Here is a 22,415-nt window from a genome sequence, read left to right on the forward strand (position 1 = left end):
GATAAAGCTGCAATCTTGTAGCTTAATTAGGAATAAGACCTGTTTACATGTATTATATTTTTCTGAAAAAAGCACTTTCTTCTGTGTGTTGACCACTTAAAAGTAAAGTAAGTATAAAATTGAAGGGGTAATATATTGATTAAGGCTTAATATTCAGTACTGTCTTCATAAGTGACTTGACTTAGAGAATGAAATGTAGCATTTGTGTCCATTACTGCCTTTCTTTCAAGTGATTTACTCTGCCTGTTACCAGTAACCAATTACTGTTATTAATTTCTTTGGTTGCAATTTAGTAATAATTTATTAAACTTGTATGCGGTCCACTCTCAACAATAACGGGCGGCTCACAACAATAAAAGAAATTACAATAAAATCCATAAAAGATAAAGATAAAAGATGGCAAGCACAATGAAGCGAGGGGTCTCACTTTCCCTCACTCTCACGTCTCTTCTAAGCAACAGGAGAGTGGGGGCCATAAATTCTTTTCAATTGCATTCTTTTCAATTGTGACTCAAAATGCGAAGCTAGCAGCTATCATTGTATTAGTTTTATATAAAGCGACTACTGAAAATTTTCTCCTTTCCCATTTAGCTGCAGATAAGTGCTGTTCGTTTGCCCCGAGAGCCTAATAACCCAGAGAGGTTGAAAGGATTTGGATATGCTGAGTTTGAAGACTTAGATTCATTGCTCCGTGCTTTGAGCTTCAATGAAGAGGTGAGTTGAAACTTGCCGGATGCAAGCAAAATCTCTAACCATACCCTTGTAGTTTAACATCCATTACTTCTAAGAACAGTCACGAGAGTTAAACCTCTGAAATTTTCATTTAGGTAGCGGCTAGTGTTTTAAAGAAAAGACTTCATTTTGCAGGCATAATTCAGTCTAAATTCATAGGGGAAGAACTCAGTCAGAAAGTTACCCAGTAATACTAAGATCCATGTGTCCCTCTCAAGGATGTGAAACTTTCTTGTACAAAAAACAATAAATTCCTAACTAGAAATGGAATATATGAAGGTGACCACTTATCTATCTATGTATCTGTCTGGTTGCTAGGAGTCGAAAATGACTTGATGGCACGTAATCAGTCAGTCATATGAAGGCAGATATACTCCACCTTGCTCTTCATTTCTAGGCTGCATGTATGGTTGGAGCAGCCACCCTTGGTATAACTAGCCATGTATGATACGGTTAAATGTTTACTTTTATACTAGGCTGATTATAACTGATGTTACCCAGTCTCATCTAATGAGTTTACATTAGTGCTTTATAGTTTTGGGTTGTTCTTTATTTTCTAGTTGTTTGGGGCATGATGTCTGCCTGCCTGTATTATTTACTAGCGTGAAGCATCCTTGCCCTGCTTTTACTGAATCCTTTAGTGATCCATAATTCTGGTAACAGAAGAAACAATGAGAATTTTCCATCATATTATTTCGTGAATCAGATATTCAGGCCTCTGTAGATACCAGTGGATAAAATTTGAGGTCTAAGAATGCTGAGCTCTTTCTTTGTCTCTAAATAAATAGTGGATTCTTGAATTTGAAATTGATTTATCTATCATTTATTAAACATACTTATATACTTACCATTTACCCAAAGAACTGTGGGCAGTGACAGAGGTAAAAGCATAATGCAAATTTACAATCAATTCAAGAAAAACTAAGTCGAGGTGCCTAAAAATCTTATTGTTAGGTGGACATTGTCCACCCACCCATGCCACAGCTCCATGAAATATTATACCGAAGGTATGGAACCTTTCCAGAAGGTACAAAATCTGGATTGCCATGGTGAAATTTCTAAGATGTTGTTCTTCTTCTCTAGGAGTACTTTGTTTTCTTAGTAATCTTTGCAGATTGGAAATAGGAGGACAGAAAATATTTTTCAGTAAAAACTGATCAGGATTTCTACAAGATGCCTTAAAAATTCCAATATGGTCCCCCCCCTCCCCCCCCGAGGTGGGGTAGGAAGTATTGATACAAATTTCAGTTGGGCACAGTATTGTAAAAAAATACCGGGAAAATTTCTCTATAGCCCCAAATCCTGAAAATGTTTAAAAAAATAATACCTTTTAAAGATCTCTGGCTGTGAATAAGGTTAATGGCTTAAAGTGGAGAATAGCACATTAATTCTGCACAAGGCATACTAAACAAAAACAGGAACAAGATTGTCAGCTACCTCACTACTCTCAGTCTTCAGTTGAGGTTATATGCAATTTTTCCCATATGTTTGTTCTTCTCTTTTTCCACCAGTATAGAAGACACTACTAGTTAGTGAGTGTGGGGTGTGGTATGACAAAACAATTGATGGAAGCCAAGCCTATATTACCTGGCACTTGGAAATGTCAACTTTTATTTCTTCATGGCAAATTAAAAAGACAGGATGAAGAATAAAAATGGTTGACAACATAATGGCTTAAGTCTCATGAGTCCTAAGTAAAGAAATTAGGTGCAGTTTTCTTAGTCTAACAGACAATTATACTGGCTTTTTCAAGCAATTTATATATACCACCAATTTTATATACATTTTATCTTAATAAATTGGCAAGTGATGATGTGCATAAATTCTGGCCATCATCAGAATCGCTTTTGACAATGGAAAAGTGACAGTAAACATTCTTTGCTAGCACTGATGATTTCTTAGACAGAATACTTGTAAGCCTTGTTGTTTGACAGTGAGCTATTTAGCCTCCAAAAACATATAACTTATTTACAAAACTTGTATGGAACAAGAATCAGAGTAAAGTAAGAAGAGACATTTTATGGCCCTTGGAACATCCCAGGGTCATAAGATTATTAGCTTTCCTCTGTCCAAGATATGACATAAAGGTTTGACATAACATATCCCTTCTATCTGACCCTTTAGATTCTATAAAATCTAATTTACCTTTTTAAAATGTATGCCATCAAATCCACATTTAGTTTAAAGTAACTTTATAGCTTAGCATTTTGGGAGCCTCAGATCCCAAGAGAGAACACATGTTAATTTTAGTTTGATGCATTTCCTATTTCTGTGATGATCCTCAGTATAGCTGCATCAGTGAAAGTCTATAATTATAGTCAGGAACATGGGAGACAAATTCCAGTATCCCGAGGAATAGGCATGCTATTTATTGCAGCAAAAATAATGAAATGTCATGTGGCACCTTGAATATTGTGGATTAAAAGCATCAATAAAATAAATGTACTTGTTTTTAAGCTGCTACGTAATTGTATTTCTTGAAATCTAATATGTGAGCATTAATAATACATGCTTGACATTTACATGGGTCTCTGCTTGCACAACTCGGTCAACATTTAGAGCTATTGGAGCCCACATTGCACTTAATTACAACATAGCATAATGTGTGAACTAAGCCATTATGGTTTGCAATCCATGACATGCAGGCTAGCATGATGTATGAACCAAATGGTTGACTAAAGCATAGCTAAAACCAAGTATGGCTTAGCATAATGTGTGAACCTGGCCACTACTAAGTAATTCCATGTGTGTAAGCTAAATATGACTTCAGCTTCTTTGAATTTAACAGTTAATATTTTGTTACATATCTAGTGTCTAGGAAACAGGAGAATACGAGTGGATGTTGCTGATCAAGCTCAGGATAAAGGTAAGCATTGTGATTCAGTAAGTTGAGGCCTTCTTATACTTATATGAAAGACATATATACAGATAGTCCCCGGGTTAAGAACGTCTGCTTTAAGGACGACCTGTAGTTAAGAACAGATCCTGTTGTAGCAGAATTCTAGTTAAATACACTATGATTCAAGTTAAATACACAAGGGTTTGAGTTAATTACACAACACTACAGAATTATACAATGATACTGTTCCGGCTTACATACACATTCGACTTAAAGACAGACCTTGGGAATGGAACTTGTTCTTATATTGGAGATTGCCTGTATTCAGCTAATATGGAAATGTATTATAGGAATAGGACAGGTTTTGCTTATCCCTTCCTACAGTAATCATCATGTGTAGACTTATGTCCAAAATCTTCCAACCAAGCCTTTTGTTCTCATTTTTCTAAACCAGTTTTTCTGTTCACCCTCTTGATACCAAAGCTCAGCCCCTCCTTTTGGCTGGCCAGCCTATCTATCTATCTATCTATCTATCTATCTATCTATCTATCTATCTATCTATCTATCTATCTATCTATCTACCTACCTACCTACCTACCTACCTACCTACCTACCTACCTACCTAATTTATAGGCTGCCCATCTCACACAAAATGATTCTGGGTGGCGTGCGATAAAACCAACAAGTTATAGGCATTGCTTAGAAATGCCCATTTCCAAGAATTCTGTGAACATCATTCAGTTATAAATGCCTCCTGAGTCCTGTGTCAATGAGTAGAGAAGCCCTGTGTTTTAGAGCTACCAATAAACCAATTCAGTCTTCTGCCTGTTAATGTTCACATTAAGTTGTTTTTTCATGCCATGCCAGACTAATGTTTATTGTTTTAGCACTGGGATTATTAGATCCTGCTTCCATTGTTCCTCCATGCACAATGGCTGGAAGGAGGCCTACACTCATTTGTCCAAAATAATTCTTTGTTGCAACAGTATTGAACAGCATGCTTCAGTTTGAATGGTGCGTCTGCATCTGCTCTGATTAAGAGGACTTATACTTTCTTCTATGGAATTTGAAATTGGATGGATTGGGTGTGCTCTTTAAGCATTGGGTCATTCCCCTTTCTTCCTGCAGATAGGGATGATCGCTCTTTTGGCAGAGATCGTGATCGCAACCGGGATTCAGAAAGATTTGAGACTGACTGGAGGGCACGTCCTGCTACAGATAATTTTGATGATTACCCTCCTCGCAGAGGCGAGGATAGCTTTGGAGACAGTGAGTTCTTGATTTGCCTGCTCTGCAAACCCTCAGTCCTAATTTCCTGCATGTATCTGAAGCAAATATTGACTCCCTGAACTGTTGGCAAATACGTTACTGGGCTATAGACTGTTAACGTGGTTTTCATAAGAACATAGGTAGTGCCCTGCTGGATTGGTCCCCTGGCCCATCTAGTTCAGCAGTCTGCTTTCGCAGTGGCTACCCAACCGCACAAGGAAGCCCACTAGTCCCCCATCAGATGGCCTTCAGAAGCAGTCACACTTTTAGTCATTTTTAAGGTTTTAATATTATTTATTTAATGCGCATGCCACCACATATTGTGACTTTTGACGGTTCGCCACAAAACGTACAACAAAAGGTTGAAGGTAAAAATTTAAGTTACGTTAAATTAAAATCACATCATATATTCCTTATGATGTCAAAATTCACCCAAAGCCAGAATAACTTGGTTTTAACTACCTTCTGGAAGGCTATTAAATTGGACACAGTCTCACTTCTCAGGGGAGGCCATTCCAGAGGACCAGGGCCATCTCAGAGAGACAGCATCTCCAGACCTTAGTCTCCTTCACTTCTCAGAAATGAAGCACTATTAACAGTTTCCTCCAGGAGAGGCTTACATATCCTCTTATAATAAGGAAGTTAAAAGCAATACCAAAAGACCAATTACATTACAGTTATTACAATAATACAGTGCTCAAGGAACATTCAAAAAATGATACAAAAAAGAAGAGGCTCAGTAGTCATAAGCGTTTCCCACCCATGGCTATTTGGAAAAGCCATGTGTTAATAGCCTTTCTAAAGCCCTCCAGGTATGGGTCAATCTAATTTTAGGAGGTATGCTCTTCCAAAGAAGGAATGTACTACTGAGAAAGTTCATTTCCAAAGCTCTTAAAGATGACAACCCTTAAGAGAAGAGTTCTGGAGAATGCACCCTGCTAGATCTTATTGGTTAGGCAGAAACTATTAGAAGGAGGCAGTTCTGTAGATATCCAGGTCCTAAGCTATAAAGGCCTTGAAGGTGACAGTGAGCATCTTAAATTGTACCCAGAAGAGAACTAGTAACAAGTGCATTTCTCAAATTAGAGGTGTAACATGGGAGAACCTTGAAACTTCTAACAACACTCAGGCTGCTGCATTCAGAAACAGCTGGAGTTTCCAGATGATCTTCAAAGACAGTATTCCAACCGAAGGACAGTGTCTCCTGATCTAGGAGACGTTGTACTTGGCTTGCCAGATATAAACTGCAGAGGCTATCCTGGCCACAGCTACCATCTATTCTTTGAGTAGGAGCTGTGGGGAAAGCCCCCCCCCCCCAAGATTATCAACCAGTTCTGCATGAAGAACCTTGTGCAGAACTGAAGATGGAATATCCCTGGTATTGGAAGGCTTGCATATTCCCAACTACACTAGCTGGAATATTGGCTTCTTCCATCAGCGACAGGAACACATATTTTGGTTCCATTTCAGCTATTTTGGTTGGTCTGGTTCTGAAAATGTACAAATTGAGCTTTAATTTCTGCAGTGTTTTTCTCGTACTTGTTTTCAGGTAACTGCAGTTTTACTTAGATAAGGCAGCATGATGAAGCCCTTGCAGCATCTTTCTAGCTTAAGAGGAGCAGATTAGTATTTTTATAATGCTCAAGCTCCATTAAGTTTGCATCATTTTGTCTGAACTGCAGCTTCCTGTTTTTTCCATTGTTTTCCTTTAAGCAGTATCCTCTATTTAGAAAACAATTATTTGTGCTCTAAATGCAATTTAAGATGCTACATTCATCCCCTAAAGGCATAAGTGACTCAGACTACAAATATCACAAGGCCCTGTGTGGATCTTTTAGAAAATGAAAATGCTAAGTGATTGTGGTATAGCAAATTTTGCCCATTTCCCCCAGAAGTGAGATGGTAAAAAATACCCAGGGAGGCTATAGGTAGTTCTCACTTAACAACTGCCCTGTTTAGCACCATTCAAAAGTAACTTTACAACTGGTCCCTGCACTTATGACTGTCGCAGCATCCTGTGGCCACGTGATTGCCATTTGCGCACTTCACAGCCAACTTCCGACAAGCAGTGTCAGTGGAGAAGCCAGCAGTAAAATTGCAAGTTGCAGACATGTGATGTCTCGCTTAATAACCATGTTGTTTAGCAATGGAGTTGCCGGTTCCAATTGCAGTTATTAAGCGAGGACTACCTGTATTGGATATGATGGGCAGCAATTTATTTTCTGGTAAGTAACTGTTTTGTCATGCCCTCCAAAGTAGCTATTTTGCAAGAGTACCCATATCATGCACTTAGGTTTCCAAATATAACCAGTTGCGCAACAGGGTTGAGGACATCTGATACATAACATAATATAGGTAGTCCTCAAGTTATGATGACAATTGGGACTGGAATTTCCATCGCTAAGTGATGTAGTTGTAAAGTGCGATGTCATGTGACCACCTTGCTTAGCAACCCCAATCCTGGAACTCCCTGTTGCCGTTCTTAATTGAATCCCACCAGTCATTAGCCAAGGACCCACCCTAAGCCATTCCTGGCTTGGTCCCTCCCAGCCCCTAGCCTCTGTTCTTCCAAGGCTTCCACTTCCTCTCCTTCAACTCCCCCCAACTGCCTGTTCCACCCCCCCATCTCTGCCCTTTTGGTTGCCCTGCAAACTGCATTACAGAGTGGCAAGCAGCCCCAGAATTGCATGGCTCAGGAGCTTGGTGTGCTGTGGTTCTGGAGCTGCAAGAAGCCCCTGAGCTGCAGCACGAAGCCGCAGCTACCCCAGCCCAGCCCCGCAGTGTGAAACTGCAGCTGCCCCAGCCCAGCAGCACAATGTGAAACTGCACCTACCTCAACCCATCAGTTTAGCGAGGCAGCACCTGGCCACGTGAGGCCTTCTTCCCACGGTGTCGCGAGGAAATCACTGCGTGTGACCTTGGGAAAAAGGCCTCATGCAGCCAGCAGCTGCCTTGCAAAGGGCCAGGCCAGGCATGCTTGGTCAGCAGTGGGAGCAAGAAAACAGCGAAGGTCAGTTGGGGCAGTGGAGTGCAGGGCGGCAGGGGCTGTGGAGTGCAGGGGCTAAAAGGGCAGAGATGGGGGGGGAGTTAGGTGTTTTGGGGGGAGTTGAAGCGCCCCTGCAGTCGTAAGTATGGGCAGGCTGCCAAGCGCCTGAATTTTGATCATGTGACTGAGGGAGTGGTGCAACTTCAGGGATCGGGCATAAGTACCATTTGTTCAGTGCTGCCATAATTTCGAACGGTTGCTGAACAAATGGTCATAACTCGAAGACTACCTGTAATTGCAGCATAAGCATTTAAAAGCAATATAGAAATACTAAATAGTACAATTTTACACATCTGATCAAGACTGCTTAGAGCAATTTGTATACTGTGTCTGGCAATTAAAAGCATGGTGAGAGGCTACTCATAACTGGAATTCTTTTTTCCAGGGTATCTAATAAAGTTTAATCATTTTATGGAAGCAAGCCAAATCCTGTTTTCACCATATACCTTTGGGGTTCAGTAGAGTCCAAATGCAAGTGCTTTCTCACTGTATGAAATGGAACAGCATTGTTTCTCACTAAAGTGCTGTAACTCAAAAAAGTCAGCTGTTGGGCTTCCAATCTCCCAACAGGGAGGGAAATGGCAAAAAAATCCTTTTCGTCAAACATTTGCATTGATTTTAATCATGCTGCTTTTAATTATGCATTTTAATTGTATTTTTATTATGCCTTATAATTTGTATTTTTTTAATTGCTACAAGTTGCCTTGAATGTATTGTATAAACACAAAGCTGGGATATAAATTTAATACATAAGAAAGCGATCACTGATAGAGCCTGAAGCCTGCCTCCTTACTGCCCAGTAAGTTGAATGCTTTTATGAAAATCATCACTCTGTGTTTCTTTTGTGTGTGTGTGTGTGTGTGTTAAAACTTATTTTCTCTCTTAGGATATCGGGACCGTGATCGCTATGATTCAGATCGGTACCGTGATGGTCCCCGAAGAGAGATGGATCGCTATGGAGGCCGAGACCGTTATGATGATCGTAGAGATTATGACAGGGGAGGTACTGTAATTGGCTGACTTCATTCTGGGGTTGGGGCTTAGATGGAGTCTTATGTAGGCATCTTAATTTTCATACCAGCTGTATTGTATAGCTTTTACATTTCTATATTCTCCTGCATTTCTCTGGCACAAAATTATTCATGTTTACCCTAATTTGTGTATAGATCATAGGGGACTTTAGAGGCATTTCTCCACTGAAAGTGAGCATACTTGGAGTTTGGATGTGAGATGCAGAAAACTTATGGAGAAAATGTGACCTTGGAGGCTCAGAATCAATCATTTGTTGCTCTGGAGCTGAAAGGAGCCATACTTATGTTTGCAAATACTTCCTACATGATGAGTCTTGGTCATTCCTGCACAATGGCATTTTGTCACACCCTCTCATTTGCTGTTCTATTGGTCAGGGATATATAAGATGTATAAGTAAATAAGGGATGATTACTTCTGAGTCTTGATTCTTTCCTCGCCTCTGGTGATGGTAGGACCATTGGTTTGTCTCCAAGGTGGAGTGATTCAGTGTGTGGGGTGAGATACAGCTCTAAAGGTCTGTTTTAATTGTTGATTGAAGAAGCACAGTTGGCTGGATTTGCACAAAATCAAATAACCCACATTGTGCCTTAGCATGATTGTAAGAACCTGGTCAACATGTGGAATTATTTGTGTGTGAGCCTTTTTAGCCTTTTTCATTGTTTTTCTCTTAGCATTGCTTTGAACTGCTTTCCTGAGATGCCTCTTGAAGTGTCTTGCAAATTGTGTATGAAATCCTCTTGAAATCTTGATCTAGCATTACTGTCCAGTTCTGACCGTGTACAGCTTCCTCGGGGACTTTAGAAGGATGTGCTTTTAAGGAGAATCATTTCCCTGATCTTACTTTCCCGAGATAACCATGTTATGCTTTTTCTCAAGGCATTTTACAAAGGGATCACTGTATTAATGTTGGTGCAGCAAATTCCATGAAGTATCTTGTGACAACTTTAAATAAATATTATTCCATAAGGTTTTTGTCATTAGCTATAACACATTTCCTATTGTGCAAGAAAGAACTGGGATAACTTTGCTCCTGCGCAGGTTACGACTCAAGGTCAGGCAGTGGCAGAAGAGCCTTTGGCAGTGGGTACCGCCGGGACGATGATTACAGGGGTGGCGGTGACCGCTTTGAGGACCGCTACGACAGGCGGGATGATCGAATGGATAGGTGGAGCAGCTCGCGGGATGACTATTACAGGGATGACAACCGGCGGGATGAGAGAGGTAGGCCCGACACTTTTTTACAGTAGCAAGAAAGGAGAGCTGAGGCTTTGTCGTTGCTGCAGTCTGTTCTGTTGTCCTGTATCTTTGACCTCACTTAGGCATGGAGAACCCATCTTGAATTTAAGCTTACACCCAAGCAGTTTTTTCCCTCCTACCCATATATATCCCCATACATTCCAGTACACTACCCTCAAAACACAAAGTTAAGGGGGGAAATGTCAAATAGATTGCCGTTGTGTGAAAAAAAAAAAACCTTTTGCAGAAGGATTGTCTTTTGACTCTTGGTAGTTTTCAAGTTCGCTGTGGCCTCCAGCCTTGCCTAATTGTTTAGGTAAGCAAGCCATATGAATTTTCATGAGTCTTGTGCTGTTGGATTTTCCTAATCCTGAAGCAAGTTGTTTCGGATTTTATTGTATTTTTAATGCGCGTGTGTGTGTTGTGTGCATATGTGCATACCATTAATTCCTTCAACTTTATGTTACCCTTTTTCTCTTAGGTCCTACTCAGAGGCCAAAATTGAATTTGAAGCCCCGGAGCACTCCCAAGGATGAAGATACATCTGTAGCGCCTGCGACTCAGTCTAGCCGTGCAGCTTCTATCTTTGGAGGAGCCAAGCCTGTGGACACTGCTGCAAGAGAGCGTGAAGTAGAAGAAAGGCTACAGAAGGAACAAGAGAAATTGCAGCGCCAACTGGAAGATGATAAACCCAGGCTAGACAGACGGCCCCGGGAACGGTGAGCAGCAGAGGGCTAGGTTCTCTGCAGAGAAAACAATAGTTTCCAAAAATGAAGCCTCTGTGATTCAGGCTTAGGATGACACTCTTGCAAATGGCGCTACATATATTTGCCTTCAGTTCGTCAAATATTGCCAAGTAACTACATCTGTTTATCCTGAACAGCCCCATGTCTTTAACTTGCCTTGAAAAATTATTTGCTGTGATAGGCATCAGAAGTTAGCATCTTGGCTCTTTGGGGGCCAGTTTTGTAACAAAGACCTGAAAGTGCACCCTACTTAGTCGGATTTTGTTTCTCCGTACGTGCTATAGACATCCTAGCTGGCGTAGTGAAGAGAATCAAGAGCGGTCACGGACAGGAAGCGAATCCTCACAGACTGGCAGCACAACCCCATCTGTGGGGACTGGCCCAACAGGAAGAAGTAAGTAATCAAAATATTAGTGGCCCAGAGATAGACCTGTCTCTTTCTGGAAAGCCCTGTCGCTTGTTCTGACTATAGCCAGTCCTACCATGTGGATTGAGGATTGAGATTCAGTCGAATGATATGATAAATATGTGCATACAGATTTGGAAGCACATGGATTGTTTGGATGGGGGTAGGTCCATCAAAAGGTAGGATTCACGTGATGTAAATCTTTGCTCTTAGCTCTGTTATTTCTTTTTGTCCAGGATATGTGTGTATCCTGTGTGTGTAGGGTGCTTCTGCTGTAGAAATATCTCCTGAAGGATTTCTTGTAAGGTTCTTGTTTTTGCTATCCACACCCCCCCCCCCAAAGCTCTGCTAGTTCTTGTCTTCTTTCCTCTTGTTTTCCATTCTTTCTGGGGTCTTGATGAGCAAAAGAACCATTCCTAGACTCTGGTTGGTGGTACTGAAAACAGCCAAGAACTCCAAAAGGGCCAGGAGGGACACATTACCCCTATCTAGGCCCTGGCAAGGATAATCCCCTAGAGTGACAAATGCTGTTCCTGTCCCATGACTGGTCTGAATCTTGACTGAAAAGTTCAGCTAATCTGTTTCCTTTAGGATTCTCTTCAGTTGAATCTTCATCACCTTCTCAACAATCTTCCCTGAAAGGGGAAGGTTGGAGATAGATAAAAGTAATCAAAGACAGCTGGACTATAGATGGCTTCCACATGAGAGGGTGTACTATCTCTTCCTTCAAGGCAGGTGGCATCACACCCTCCCTCAAAAAGCATTTAACACTTCTGAATCCAGCTGCATCTACTCCACCTGTAAGAGCCAGGAGGAGGCATGGATCTGTTCCATGCTTGGCAAAGCTTACATCGCAGAGAACCCTATCCACTTCCTTTTGAATTAATACATTCATTTATCCCCAGAACAAATATAGATTGAAGAAATGTAAACTAGATGCAGCTTAGCTTCCAATTCTTCCTAAATAAAGCATCTCCCAAACCCCAGAGTCAATTGCTGGCAACTCTGCTCCTCCCTTAAGAGGAAGTCTACACACTTCTGCCACACCTGAGAGTCCTTCGCCACACTGAGGGGCTTAAGAGACATCAAAGGAAATACCATGTTGAATTACTTTCAAGTCCAAGGGGCAAGTTCATGGTGTCGTCAGTTTCCAGTTCCCAATAAAGCAGACAAAATCTTTCCTTAATATAAGAGACCCTAGAGCTCAATTCTTCTGAGAAACATTTTTATTTCTAGAAAGTTGCAGCAACTGTAAGTTCTTTCTGGGGTTGAGATAAGTTAATTCATTTGTGATCTAGCGTATAATTTATGGAAATTCTCAACATGATCAAGAAAGCCTTTCATCCAGACATTAGACCTTCCTTTACTTGGTACCTGAATCTCTTAACTCAAAGGGCCACCTCACACACAGTCCAGCCAAAAAAAGCATCTTTGTTGGGGTGGGGAACATGTTGCCAGGATCAAGAAATCCAGGTCAAACGCAGAAATGAGCCTTAGCAGAAGCTAACATGAGCACTGACCAGTCAGTGTGACCTGCAGTCTTTTCTTCACTAATTCATAATTCCCTTTACTAAGAGTCCCAAACAATGTTATCATATTTGAGCATGATCACAATCATTTCAGTCAATGGAGAAACCTCACTATCACAGCTTTGATCTAAGGAGTGGAGGCTAGATCCAATCATTTTCAAAACTTAAAAAGGCATCTTGGATTTATACTCCTAAGCCTGTGACACCATGCAGATATGGGTTACATTAACTTTAATGAGTTGATTCCTTAAAGCAGTGCCATCTTTTTTCAAACTGCCACAGATATCTGAAAAAAGTTGTGCTACTTTTCTGAATAGTGGAGAGGTGTTGGTGCTGCACTCAGTAAGGTCCAAAACATTTCTTCCAAATCATTTTCAAAGTGTGTACCCTTAATGCCTATTGTAGAGATCATTAGGGCCACTGCAATAATAAATGTAGGCAATTTCATTGAGCTTCACAGGTCAGATATATCTGCAACCAGAAAAGTAACTTTTGGGAAGAGAATACAGTGGCACATTCTGTCCTTTCTCATAAGGTGTTTCTTGAATTCTCTTTCCCCACCCATGATGAGATTGGCTATGACACATCTTGCTGTTAGATGCCATTGTCACACCAGACCATTTTAATGTGATAAAGATAATTAACTGTGGGTGGTTCCCACCTAGCCTTATTCCTATATTCTATTAGACTGTGGCCAATATATATACAGCCTAGTTAGACTTAATGAAGTTTCTGTTTTATTTATTTATAATCACATTTATAAAGCTGCCAAATTTTTCGATGACTCTGGGTGGCATGCAGATTGAAAACCAAAGAAATGGTAGACAACAGAAAAGGAAGATGTTCATCCCAGTGGAACAGATGTAGGAATTCTTCACAAAGCCTGGGGAAAGAGCCAGTTCTTTAAGGCTTATTTAAAGGACAGCAGGGTAAAGGCTGTTCAAATGTCTGGGGCATGCTGTTCCAGAGGGCAGGCACTGCAACAGAGAAGTCATGCTTCCTGTATATTGTCAGATGGTAATTGTTCAATTCAGAGCATGCTGATTCTTTTTGATCTTACAGCATGAGCAGAAGCAAATGGGAGAGAGAGGTTCCCTCAAATAACCTGGTCCTGTGCCATGTAGGGCTTCTGCATCCAATTGAGCGCTGGCTTTTTGCTAGGGGATGGCCTGGCGGAGCTTTTTTAACTAGATTAAGTCTTCCACTAGAGTCAGACATGTATCTATACTGTTTTTTCCATTAGCTAAACCAGCCAATTAGTAAATTAGAATAAATAGCACAGTAGGTACAATATCATTAAAACTTTTTAAACACACTTTAAAAAGGGTTTTAAGGGTAGTGGAACATTGGGGATTGGCACTTGTGAAACTGATTATAAAAACCATAAAGATTTCAGTCAGAGTTTGTTGATTATGTGCCGTCAAATTGGTGTCGATTCTTAGTAATTACATAGATAGATTTTCTCCATGACAATCTATCCCTAACCTAGTCTTTCAGATCTTCCAACATCACCACTGTAACTGAGTCCATCCACCTTGCTGCTGGTTGTCCTTTTCTTCTCTTTTCTTCTTCCACCTTTTCCAATATTAGAGCCTTCTCCAGAGAACAAGGACTTTGCATAATGTGTCCAAAGTAGGATAATTTGAGCCTGGTCATTTGTACCTCAAGTGAGAACTCTAGGCTGATTTCTTCAATGATTCATTTGTTTGTTTTCTTGGTTGGTTGGTAAACATACAGCTTCCCAATCATAGTTACATTAAAATCCTGTGTTTTTTTTAAAGCATTGAATATGATCAGCAACTTTCAGTCTAGGTCAGAGGTTCCTAAACTTTCTTGATTCACAGTACCATTCGTATCTCAGTAATTTTTTCACAGCACCCCTAGTTCACACTGTGTCTGACAGATGTTGAGTATTACTTTGTTTACTTTGAAGATTTGAAATATCCCACAGCACCTCTGTGTGGTTGCAGTGGTTCCCAGGGTGCTGCAGCACACAATTTGGGGAACCATGGCTCTAGGTTTTAAATAAATCCATTGCTATGCCTTGTATAAGATCAAAGTGGGACATTTTTCTACAATCATGCGCTGCGTTTGCAAACTCTGTTGGTAACTTGATGGTACATTTTGGTGAAACATACTGACTAATCCTGAAACATTCAGCTATACCAATACTATGTTGAGTAGCATGGCTTTGGAAGGAAACTCAGCTTCTGTATCCCATTCTGCCCTTGTAGCCTCACGAAGAAGGGAGAGTGAGAAATCATTGGAAAATGAAAGCAGCAGCAAAGAGGATGAAAGTCTTTCTCCAACCTCCAAGACCCCCAGGGAAGAGAAGCTTCCTCTGAAAGTAATGCCAGCTCCTCCACCAAAGGAAAATGCCTGGGTGAAACGAAGCAGCAACACAGCACGCTCGCAGAGCTCTGACTCTGATCAGCATTCCCCAACAAGGTGAGTCTAGGGCAGTGTTTCTCAACTTTGGCAACTTTAAGATGTCTGGACTTTAACTCCCAGAATTCCCCAGCCAGCCAGCATTCTGGGAGTTGAAGTCCAGACATCCTGAAGTTGCCAAGATTGAGAAACACCCATATGGAGAATGGAGAATGCTATGCTTTTTTCCTTTCCCCCTTTAAAGCAAAAACTGGCATTACAGCAACATGGATTTGAAAATGTGGCAAAATGCTATGTGATTCGCTAGGGTTGTGGCTTCATCAAGACTCTTCTGAAATAGAAATTTCTACCACAATTTCAAAAGAAAAAAAAATGGAAGAACAGGTGGGGATAGCATGCAATTGTTGGACTCCCAGTTCTTACCAGATTCAGCCAGCATGTCTAATGGCCAGAAATGACTGGTTTTCCATCCCCTGCTGTAAAGCAGCTACACCCAGGTTCTCTGTAAATAAGTAAAACTGGGATCTGCTGCCTTATTGATCATCATTCAGAAAATAGTTACCTGTCTGTCCTCTTTAGCAGAACAGCCTGACCTTCTGTAACTATAAAAAAAATGAGCTGCTAGCATGAATGAGTACAATGTATGGAAACAATATTTTGCCACTTTAAACAGTTTTAATTATTCAGCTGCATTTGTCATGTTCTCCCAAGCAGAAAAACATGCCATTATATCATTAAGTTGAAATCTCCTTAAATATGTGGGACCGCTGTGGTGGGATGATTAAGATTTTGGAGCAAGGACACCCTTGATCTAGTCCACTCTTAGCCATGAAAGCTCACAGGATGATTGTGGCCCAGTAACACTCTCTCTGCCTAACCTATCTCACAGGAGGGTGGTGGTTGGGGAAAGAATGGGAGGAGAGAGTGTTATGCTTTAGAATTGTGGCACAATATAACTAATAAATATATTGCTCAAACTCCTGAGTAAAAGGTGGGATATAAATCTAGCAACAAGTGTATGAATGAATAAATTGATTAACCTGGATCAGAAAATAACTGAAGTAGTAGATCTCCGTAAGGTGGTGTATGATAATCACTAGTTCGGTCTTTAAAAAATGAAACTAGAACTCGAATAAACAGAGTCTAAAAATTCAGAGCCATGGGAGCCAAAAGTTCACATTAGCTTATATTTGGCTTTTAAAATTACAAACCTTTGTGCAACTCCTTGTCAAAGAGCCATTTTTGACACATTTTCTACATATTAGAGTTGATTACTTTTAAAAAAAATAAGGAATGGCACAAAAACTTCCAATAAGGTTTCCCCATCTAATGAAAAACCTTCCTTTCAACTTTCATTTGCAGAAAGAATTAAATAAATGCATATGCTACTGCAAGAAATTCTGATAATATTTGAAGAATTTAAATGTAACTTTGTCAAAATATCTTAGATTTTATTTGTTGCTGTAGTCTTAGTTCTGACAGGAGTTTCATTACTGTTAATTACCATAAGTATTTTATCTGATTTAAGATGCTTCCCATCCCCTTCCACATGCTCACTTGCTTTGAAAATTAAGCTGTCATCAGCTCTTCAGTTTGTTTTGATAAAAGACTCCTGTTTCCTGTAATTCGTTTAGTCTGTCTGCAAGCTCTTGACTTAATTTACATACTTGGCCTTCTTGCGTTAGTCATGAGGAATAGGAAGGGATGTTCTGAACTTGGACTACTAGAAATCATACTCAGTTACTTCTGTCTGCTGAACTGAACCAGGTATTGGTTGCATATTGTCTAGCCAAAACCTGGAGAAAAAGCCACATTTTTAAAGATTGTGTAAAAATTTGTAGGGGTGACTTGATTCTGCAGTGTATCTGTAGCCAGTCAATATTTGCCTACCCTGCCACTAAACTATGTTTAGTTTGCCTAACAGATGAAGGTTTGCCTAATCTGGGACTATGAACCTGCCTTAGACTTGTCCTTTCAATATACCTCCCAAATCCCTCTTCTTCAACTTTCTCACGCACAACTAGGTGCCAGACCACAGGGGACTTTATTAGGTGATCACCAGCAGCTTAAGTGACACCTGAAAGCAAACTCGCATCAGTGTAGCTCCTGCCGAACATGTGCTGTATGGAAGTATCATGACCCAATTAATATGGAGGCTGTTGCATTTTGTACAAGTTGCAGTTTCTGGCCGGTCTTCAAGGACAACCCTATATAGAGCATATTATGGTAGTCATGAGGTGATGAGAGCGTGAGTGACCACTGTCAGGGCCACAGTTGGTGTACCAGGCACAACTGGGCAAAGATGCTCCTTGCCATAGCTTTCACCAGGTGTTTCAGCAGTAGCTGATAGTCTAGTGGAACTCCTGAACTATCAGCTCTTTCTGGGAGAGAACAAGCCCATCAGGATCTGGGATTAGTTTTGTCCTAGAATTAGTTGGTTTCTGAAGCAGTAGGCACTTATGACTAATTTGAGACTCAGCCTGTTTCTCCCCATCCAGACTCTCAGTGCTTCCAGGCACAAGATCAAAACTTCTACTGCTTCCGATTAAGTCTGGGGTAGATATACACATACACATGGACTGAAGCCATCTGCTGAGTGGAACTAGTGCAGAATGTTGCCCCTGACTTCCAGCCCTTGCAGATTGTCCAGAAGGCTGCTGAAAGACTGGCCCATTCTCATTCCCATCTTAGAAAATATTTGAAGACACTTTAGTTGCCTTTCTGGTTAAAGATTGGGATAACATAGCTTTAATTAAAAATATTTACAAGACCAAGCTACTATGTAACAAGTACAAGATTTGTTATTCTTTTGCAGCAATATGTGAGGCATGAATGGAGTATAATGAGCCATTATTTAGAGAAAGCGTTTCCAGATACTTGTACAAAGTCTACTTTCACTTGAGTCCTTAAGTTTTTAATTTGCCTTAAGTTTTCAGTATTTAGGCAGAAAATGTGGGGTTGTTATTGTGTGGTGTACTTTTCAGTAATTTGTCCCCAGATGCAAGTTGAAAGGATTATATTAACTGTACTGAAGAGAGAAGACTTTGAGCTAATATAGCATGAGTTTATGATATACCCAAATCAGTTCAAGTATTACCTCTGTGTTGCAGTGGCAGCCAACCTGTGCCATCAGAAGATGGAGTGTCCTCCAAAAGTGCCCCACGAAAAGGTAAGGCTGGAACGTGGAAGCTTTCACAGGAGATCTGCAGAGAGATGAATTATTTTGAGCAAACGTCCCATCTCCACATAGTGTTCACTGAGAAACCATGGGAAGCCAAATAGATCTTGCTTGTTTGGCATATCTCTGCAGATGGAATTCCTTGACATGGTTGCTTACCATGCAGCCGCATGCAAAGCAAAGACCCCCCCCCAAAGTTGGTGATCTGCCACGTACTTAGCCTCTCAATCCTGCACTTAGAGTCATTTCTAACCCCTTTCAGATGTATCAGGTTTTACAGGTTAATTGGAAATAGCAAGTTAGGCAATATGGCCTGAGAGAATGTAAACGTACTTCAACAATATGTGGACTTCAACTCCCAGAATTCTCCAGCCAGCACTGTTCTAAAGGAAGGAGATCTACAGAATCTTGAATATTATGTCAGATGTCCTTATAATAGTAGTTGTTTCAGAACTGGATGGTGGAAGCTGCTTCTGCTTTGTTTCAGGAGATGAAAACAGACCTGATGGGGGAAAGGAGAGTGTTCCAAAGGGCCGAAGAGGGAGCTCTGGGCGTGGTCCTGGAGATGGAGGCAGCAGAGACCCTTGGCAAGACTTGGATCGGTAATAATTATTTTTCATGCCCCGCTGTTTAACTGAATGGAATACACCATTCCAGTTCATGCTTCTTATGGAAGAAAGACATTAATCATAACAAATGGTGCTGTTTATCTTGCACAGACATATGAATGCATCCAGTTGTTTTATATCTGGAAAATGGACATGCTGGAGAGCATTTAGAAGGGAAATTATTACGAAGCAGCCAGCACTCTGCATGTCTAACTCATACCACCATCACACTGGAGGCTTTTTTAGATTTTTATCTTGCCTTTATTATTTTTATAAATAACTCAAGGCAGCGAACACACCTAATACTCCTTCCTCCTCCTATTTTCCCCACAACAACAACCCTGTGAGGTGAGTTGGGCTGAGAAAGATGGACTGGCCCAAAGTCACCCAGCCGGCTTTCATGCCTAAGGTGGAACTAGAATTCACAGTCTTCAGGGTTTCTAGCCTGGTGCCTTAACCACTAGACCAAGCTGGCTCTTTTGGTTTATTTGTGTTTGTTTCTGAATTATACAGTACTCTGCCTCAGCTCTGTATTCCCTGGCACTGTAGCTTGGAGGTGGAGTTAATGCTCAAATGATAACATTTTTCTCTTAGTCTGCTTGCTGAATTAACATGGTAGCATTTTTCATTTTTAGGAAAGAAAGCAAGGAGGAGCATGACTCGAGATCTGCATCTGAGCCAAAGAAATTTGAAGAGAACCCTGCCCCTGTAAATATTAAATCTACTATTTTTTAGGGAATTACTGTTAAATACAAAAAGTATTAGGCAGTGAGTCTTCCTGACTAAATGGGTTGGTACATATTGGAATTCTCTTGGCTTTCAGCAATTATCAGTATCTAAATAGAGAATGACATTAATGAGAAGTTGTACTTTATGCTTTGTGGTTTCACCACTAGGGTTGTCCTATCTGCCACTGAGATGTTTGTGTAGTGATTGCTGTAGCTGTAGGATGCAAGGGGAAAGATTCCCATTGCTGCTCAGTAAAGTTGAGAACAGCTGTCTTTTTTTGTCCCAAACCCTTTGAGCTTGAAGTAGGAGTCAGGCTTCCTGAGATGATGGAAGAAATTACTTTGATACAATAATGATAAATGTAATATATAAACTGCTTTTTTAAAAATGAAAAGCAGCTTTAAAAGGACTACATGTATTAATATTCCACCGTCTTTGGGAAGCCAAGTAGTTTTCTTATCACTGTGGAAGTTGACTTCAAGTGGATAACAAAGACTGTATTCACTTTCTGAGGTGCAGAATTTGCCTAGGAGACAGAAAGCCCTTGGTTCAGTCCTTAATGTCTCCAGTTTAAAGGATCTTGAATAGCCTGGCTTGATCACCATTTTGCTTGTTACACCTTGTAGCCTTTTATCTGGCCAGAATGCTAGGACGAGCAATTCTATCATTCTGTTCTTTATAGAAGGTCTGAAGTACATTGTACAGATCACTAAAACATATAATACCGACAGTCATCAACATTCCGATGTCTACTTTTGCCTAATCCTCTTCCCCCCTTTCCTTGCAGAAATTTAGCTGTGCTAGCAAATATGCTGCTTTGTCAGTGGATGGTGATGACGAAGCTGAAGGAGAAGAGTATGCTGACTAAATTCTCCATCCCCCTCCATGTTGTCTCCTAACCGGTTGCCATCCAGGAACTTTTGGAGAGCAAAACCAAACCTTTATTCAGACAAGACAGAAAAATAAAAGCCTACAAGTCAACATCTCCTGGGAGAGACCTTTCTTAAACCTTTCTTTAAAAAATAAGAAAAAATGATATAGAATTTCTCTTGCATGCTGCTGCAGCCTTTAAAGTATTGAACTCACTGGAGAAATCCCTGCAAAAAAAAAGTATAGCAAGAGAAAAAATGGCAGGTGTCTTTTTAAAAAGGAAAGAAAGAAATAGGCCTAGTGTGTGTTTGAATGTTACTTCACGCTGCTTCCGATCACATTCAGAGCCTCAGGTCCTTTCCATTAAGAGCTAAGGTTAGTGCTTTAGTAGGCTAGTGTGTGACTGAGTGCATTGGGAACATGGACAGCTAAACACTGTCTTTTTCCCTCTTTTGGTAGCTTGGGTGGCTTCTGTAATATAATCTCAAAGCAGTTAATGCACTGGGGAGGGAAAGCAGTATTACCTTAATTAGCTGAAAGAAGGGACAAGTTAGCCTTCAAGTTAGAAGATTGCCATCTCTGCCCAGCAGGTATCTCCGGAGTTTAGGTGCATGCCTTACCCTATTGGTATGGTGGGTGGCTTCCCTTACATCATCTGCCTTCTGAAAGTGTTAATCCCCAAGCCACCAAGGCTAAGCACTAGGGCTTTGCTCCCAGGACCCTCTTCTTGGAAGCCTCAGGGCTGTATCCCCACCCAGTTCAGGAATTGGCACTACTGGCAATTGCTGTGGTATAGAAAGCCACTTTTCATTCAGTTGCCGTGATATCAGCCTTCATGACAGTGGTCACTAGGGCTGTGCAGTGTTGGCACAGAGAGTATACTGATTGAACATACAGAAAATGACTTTATCTGTTTGAATCTCTATCATATTAAATCCATTTCCAGTAACCTTCCTAGAGGTACTGTACTATATGAAGGAATGCTTGAGAGCAATTTAATTCTTGGAGATTATAAACTTTCCTTGAAGTTTTTTCTGTCCCTCCTTCATCTGCCCACTTTTAATCATCGACAACTACTATCACAAAATAATAGCATCCTTTTCAGTTTGGGGCACTGTTCAAAGACAGCAGGGGCCATCCAAAGACTGGCGGAGCATCATTGTTGCATCATGTGACAGTTCATTTCCCTCCACTAGCTTAGGTGTGGGTCCACCACTTGGGTAGCAGTTTTGATTTCCCCCTTAATTTTCTCTAAAAATTTAGTCATGCTATCAGAAGTGAAGCTTGGAAATAAGAATTTCTCCCACTTGTTTCAGCATTCTTTCATTCTCCTTGAGCAAATGGGTAGGGGAAGAAAATTGCAGCACAGGGAACTGAAGCAGCACAATGGTTCAGGAGCCAGTTTACAAACACACAGTCGCACAGGAAGGAATGTATTTGGCTAGGACTTGGCTGGCTTTTATGAGATGCGCATGCATTCAGCAGGGGCTATTACCTTTTACATAATTTGGGGAGAAGAACAATGTGATTTTGCTCTTGAAATAATCTCAGCTGTATCAAATAGAGGATCCAGGTTGTTGTAAAGCTGGTATAGTTGGGGTCTTATTTTCATAACTTTTAAGCTGTAGTTAAGTCAGTTCTTTGAAATGGAAAGAGTATTGTCAGATATGAGACATCATAGACTGGAGATAGAAAGTGGGATGAGACCTGGTGAGGGCAGAAGATGGGTTTGAAATGCATTATTGCTTTGAGTCTTTAAAAAGCGAGGCGCTATATTGGAGAGAAACTGCTAATTTTGCAAATCCCA

At 40.7% G+C, this 22,415-nt stretch overlaps 1 protein-coding gene across 2 annotated transcripts in view; it reads left to right on the top strand.

Annotated features, from left to right (window-relative positions):
• Positions 1 to 20,719, top strand: part of EIF4B (eukaryotic translation initiation factor 4B) — a 36,422-nt gene extending 15,703 nt beyond the window's left edge. For both annotated transcript variants that reach the window (XM_088137936.1, XM_088137935.1), the window contains 12 exons: positions 592 to 714; positions 3,544 to 3,598; positions 4,700 to 4,840; positions 8,773 to 8,889; positions 9,957 to 10,139; positions 10,636 to 10,873; positions 11,185 to 11,294; positions 15,070 to 15,283; positions 18,334 to 18,392; positions 18,889 to 19,003; positions 19,645 to 19,717; positions 20,526 to 20,719. In XM_088137936.1, coding sequence (XP_087994062.1) covers positions 592 to 714; positions 3,544 to 3,598; positions 4,700 to 4,840; positions 8,773 to 8,889; positions 9,957 to 10,139; positions 10,636 to 10,873; positions 11,185 to 11,294; positions 15,070 to 15,283; positions 18,334 to 18,392; positions 18,889 to 19,003; positions 19,645 to 19,717; positions 20,526 to 20,606 — 1,509 coding nt within the window. In that variant the 3' untranslated portion in view covers positions 20,607 to 20,719. The remainder of the gene's footprint in view (positions 1 to 591; positions 715 to 3,543; positions 3,599 to 4,699; positions 4,841 to 8,772; positions 8,890 to 9,956; positions 10,140 to 10,635; positions 10,874 to 11,184; positions 11,295 to 15,069; positions 15,284 to 18,333; positions 18,393 to 18,888; positions 19,004 to 19,644; positions 19,718 to 20,525) is intronic.
• The last annotated feature ends 1,696 nt before the right edge of the window (positions 20,720 to 22,415 follow it).

Source organism: Python bivittatus, unplaced genomic scaffold (genome assembly GCF_059951505.1).
Source record: "Python bivittatus isolate LINGU-HERP-01145 unplaced genomic scaffold, Pbiv_v1 ctg000220_np1212, whole genome shotgun sequence".
In the NCBI taxonomy this organism is placed as follows: Eukaryota; Metazoa; Chordata; class Lepidosauria; order Squamata; family Pythonidae; genus Python; species Python bivittatus.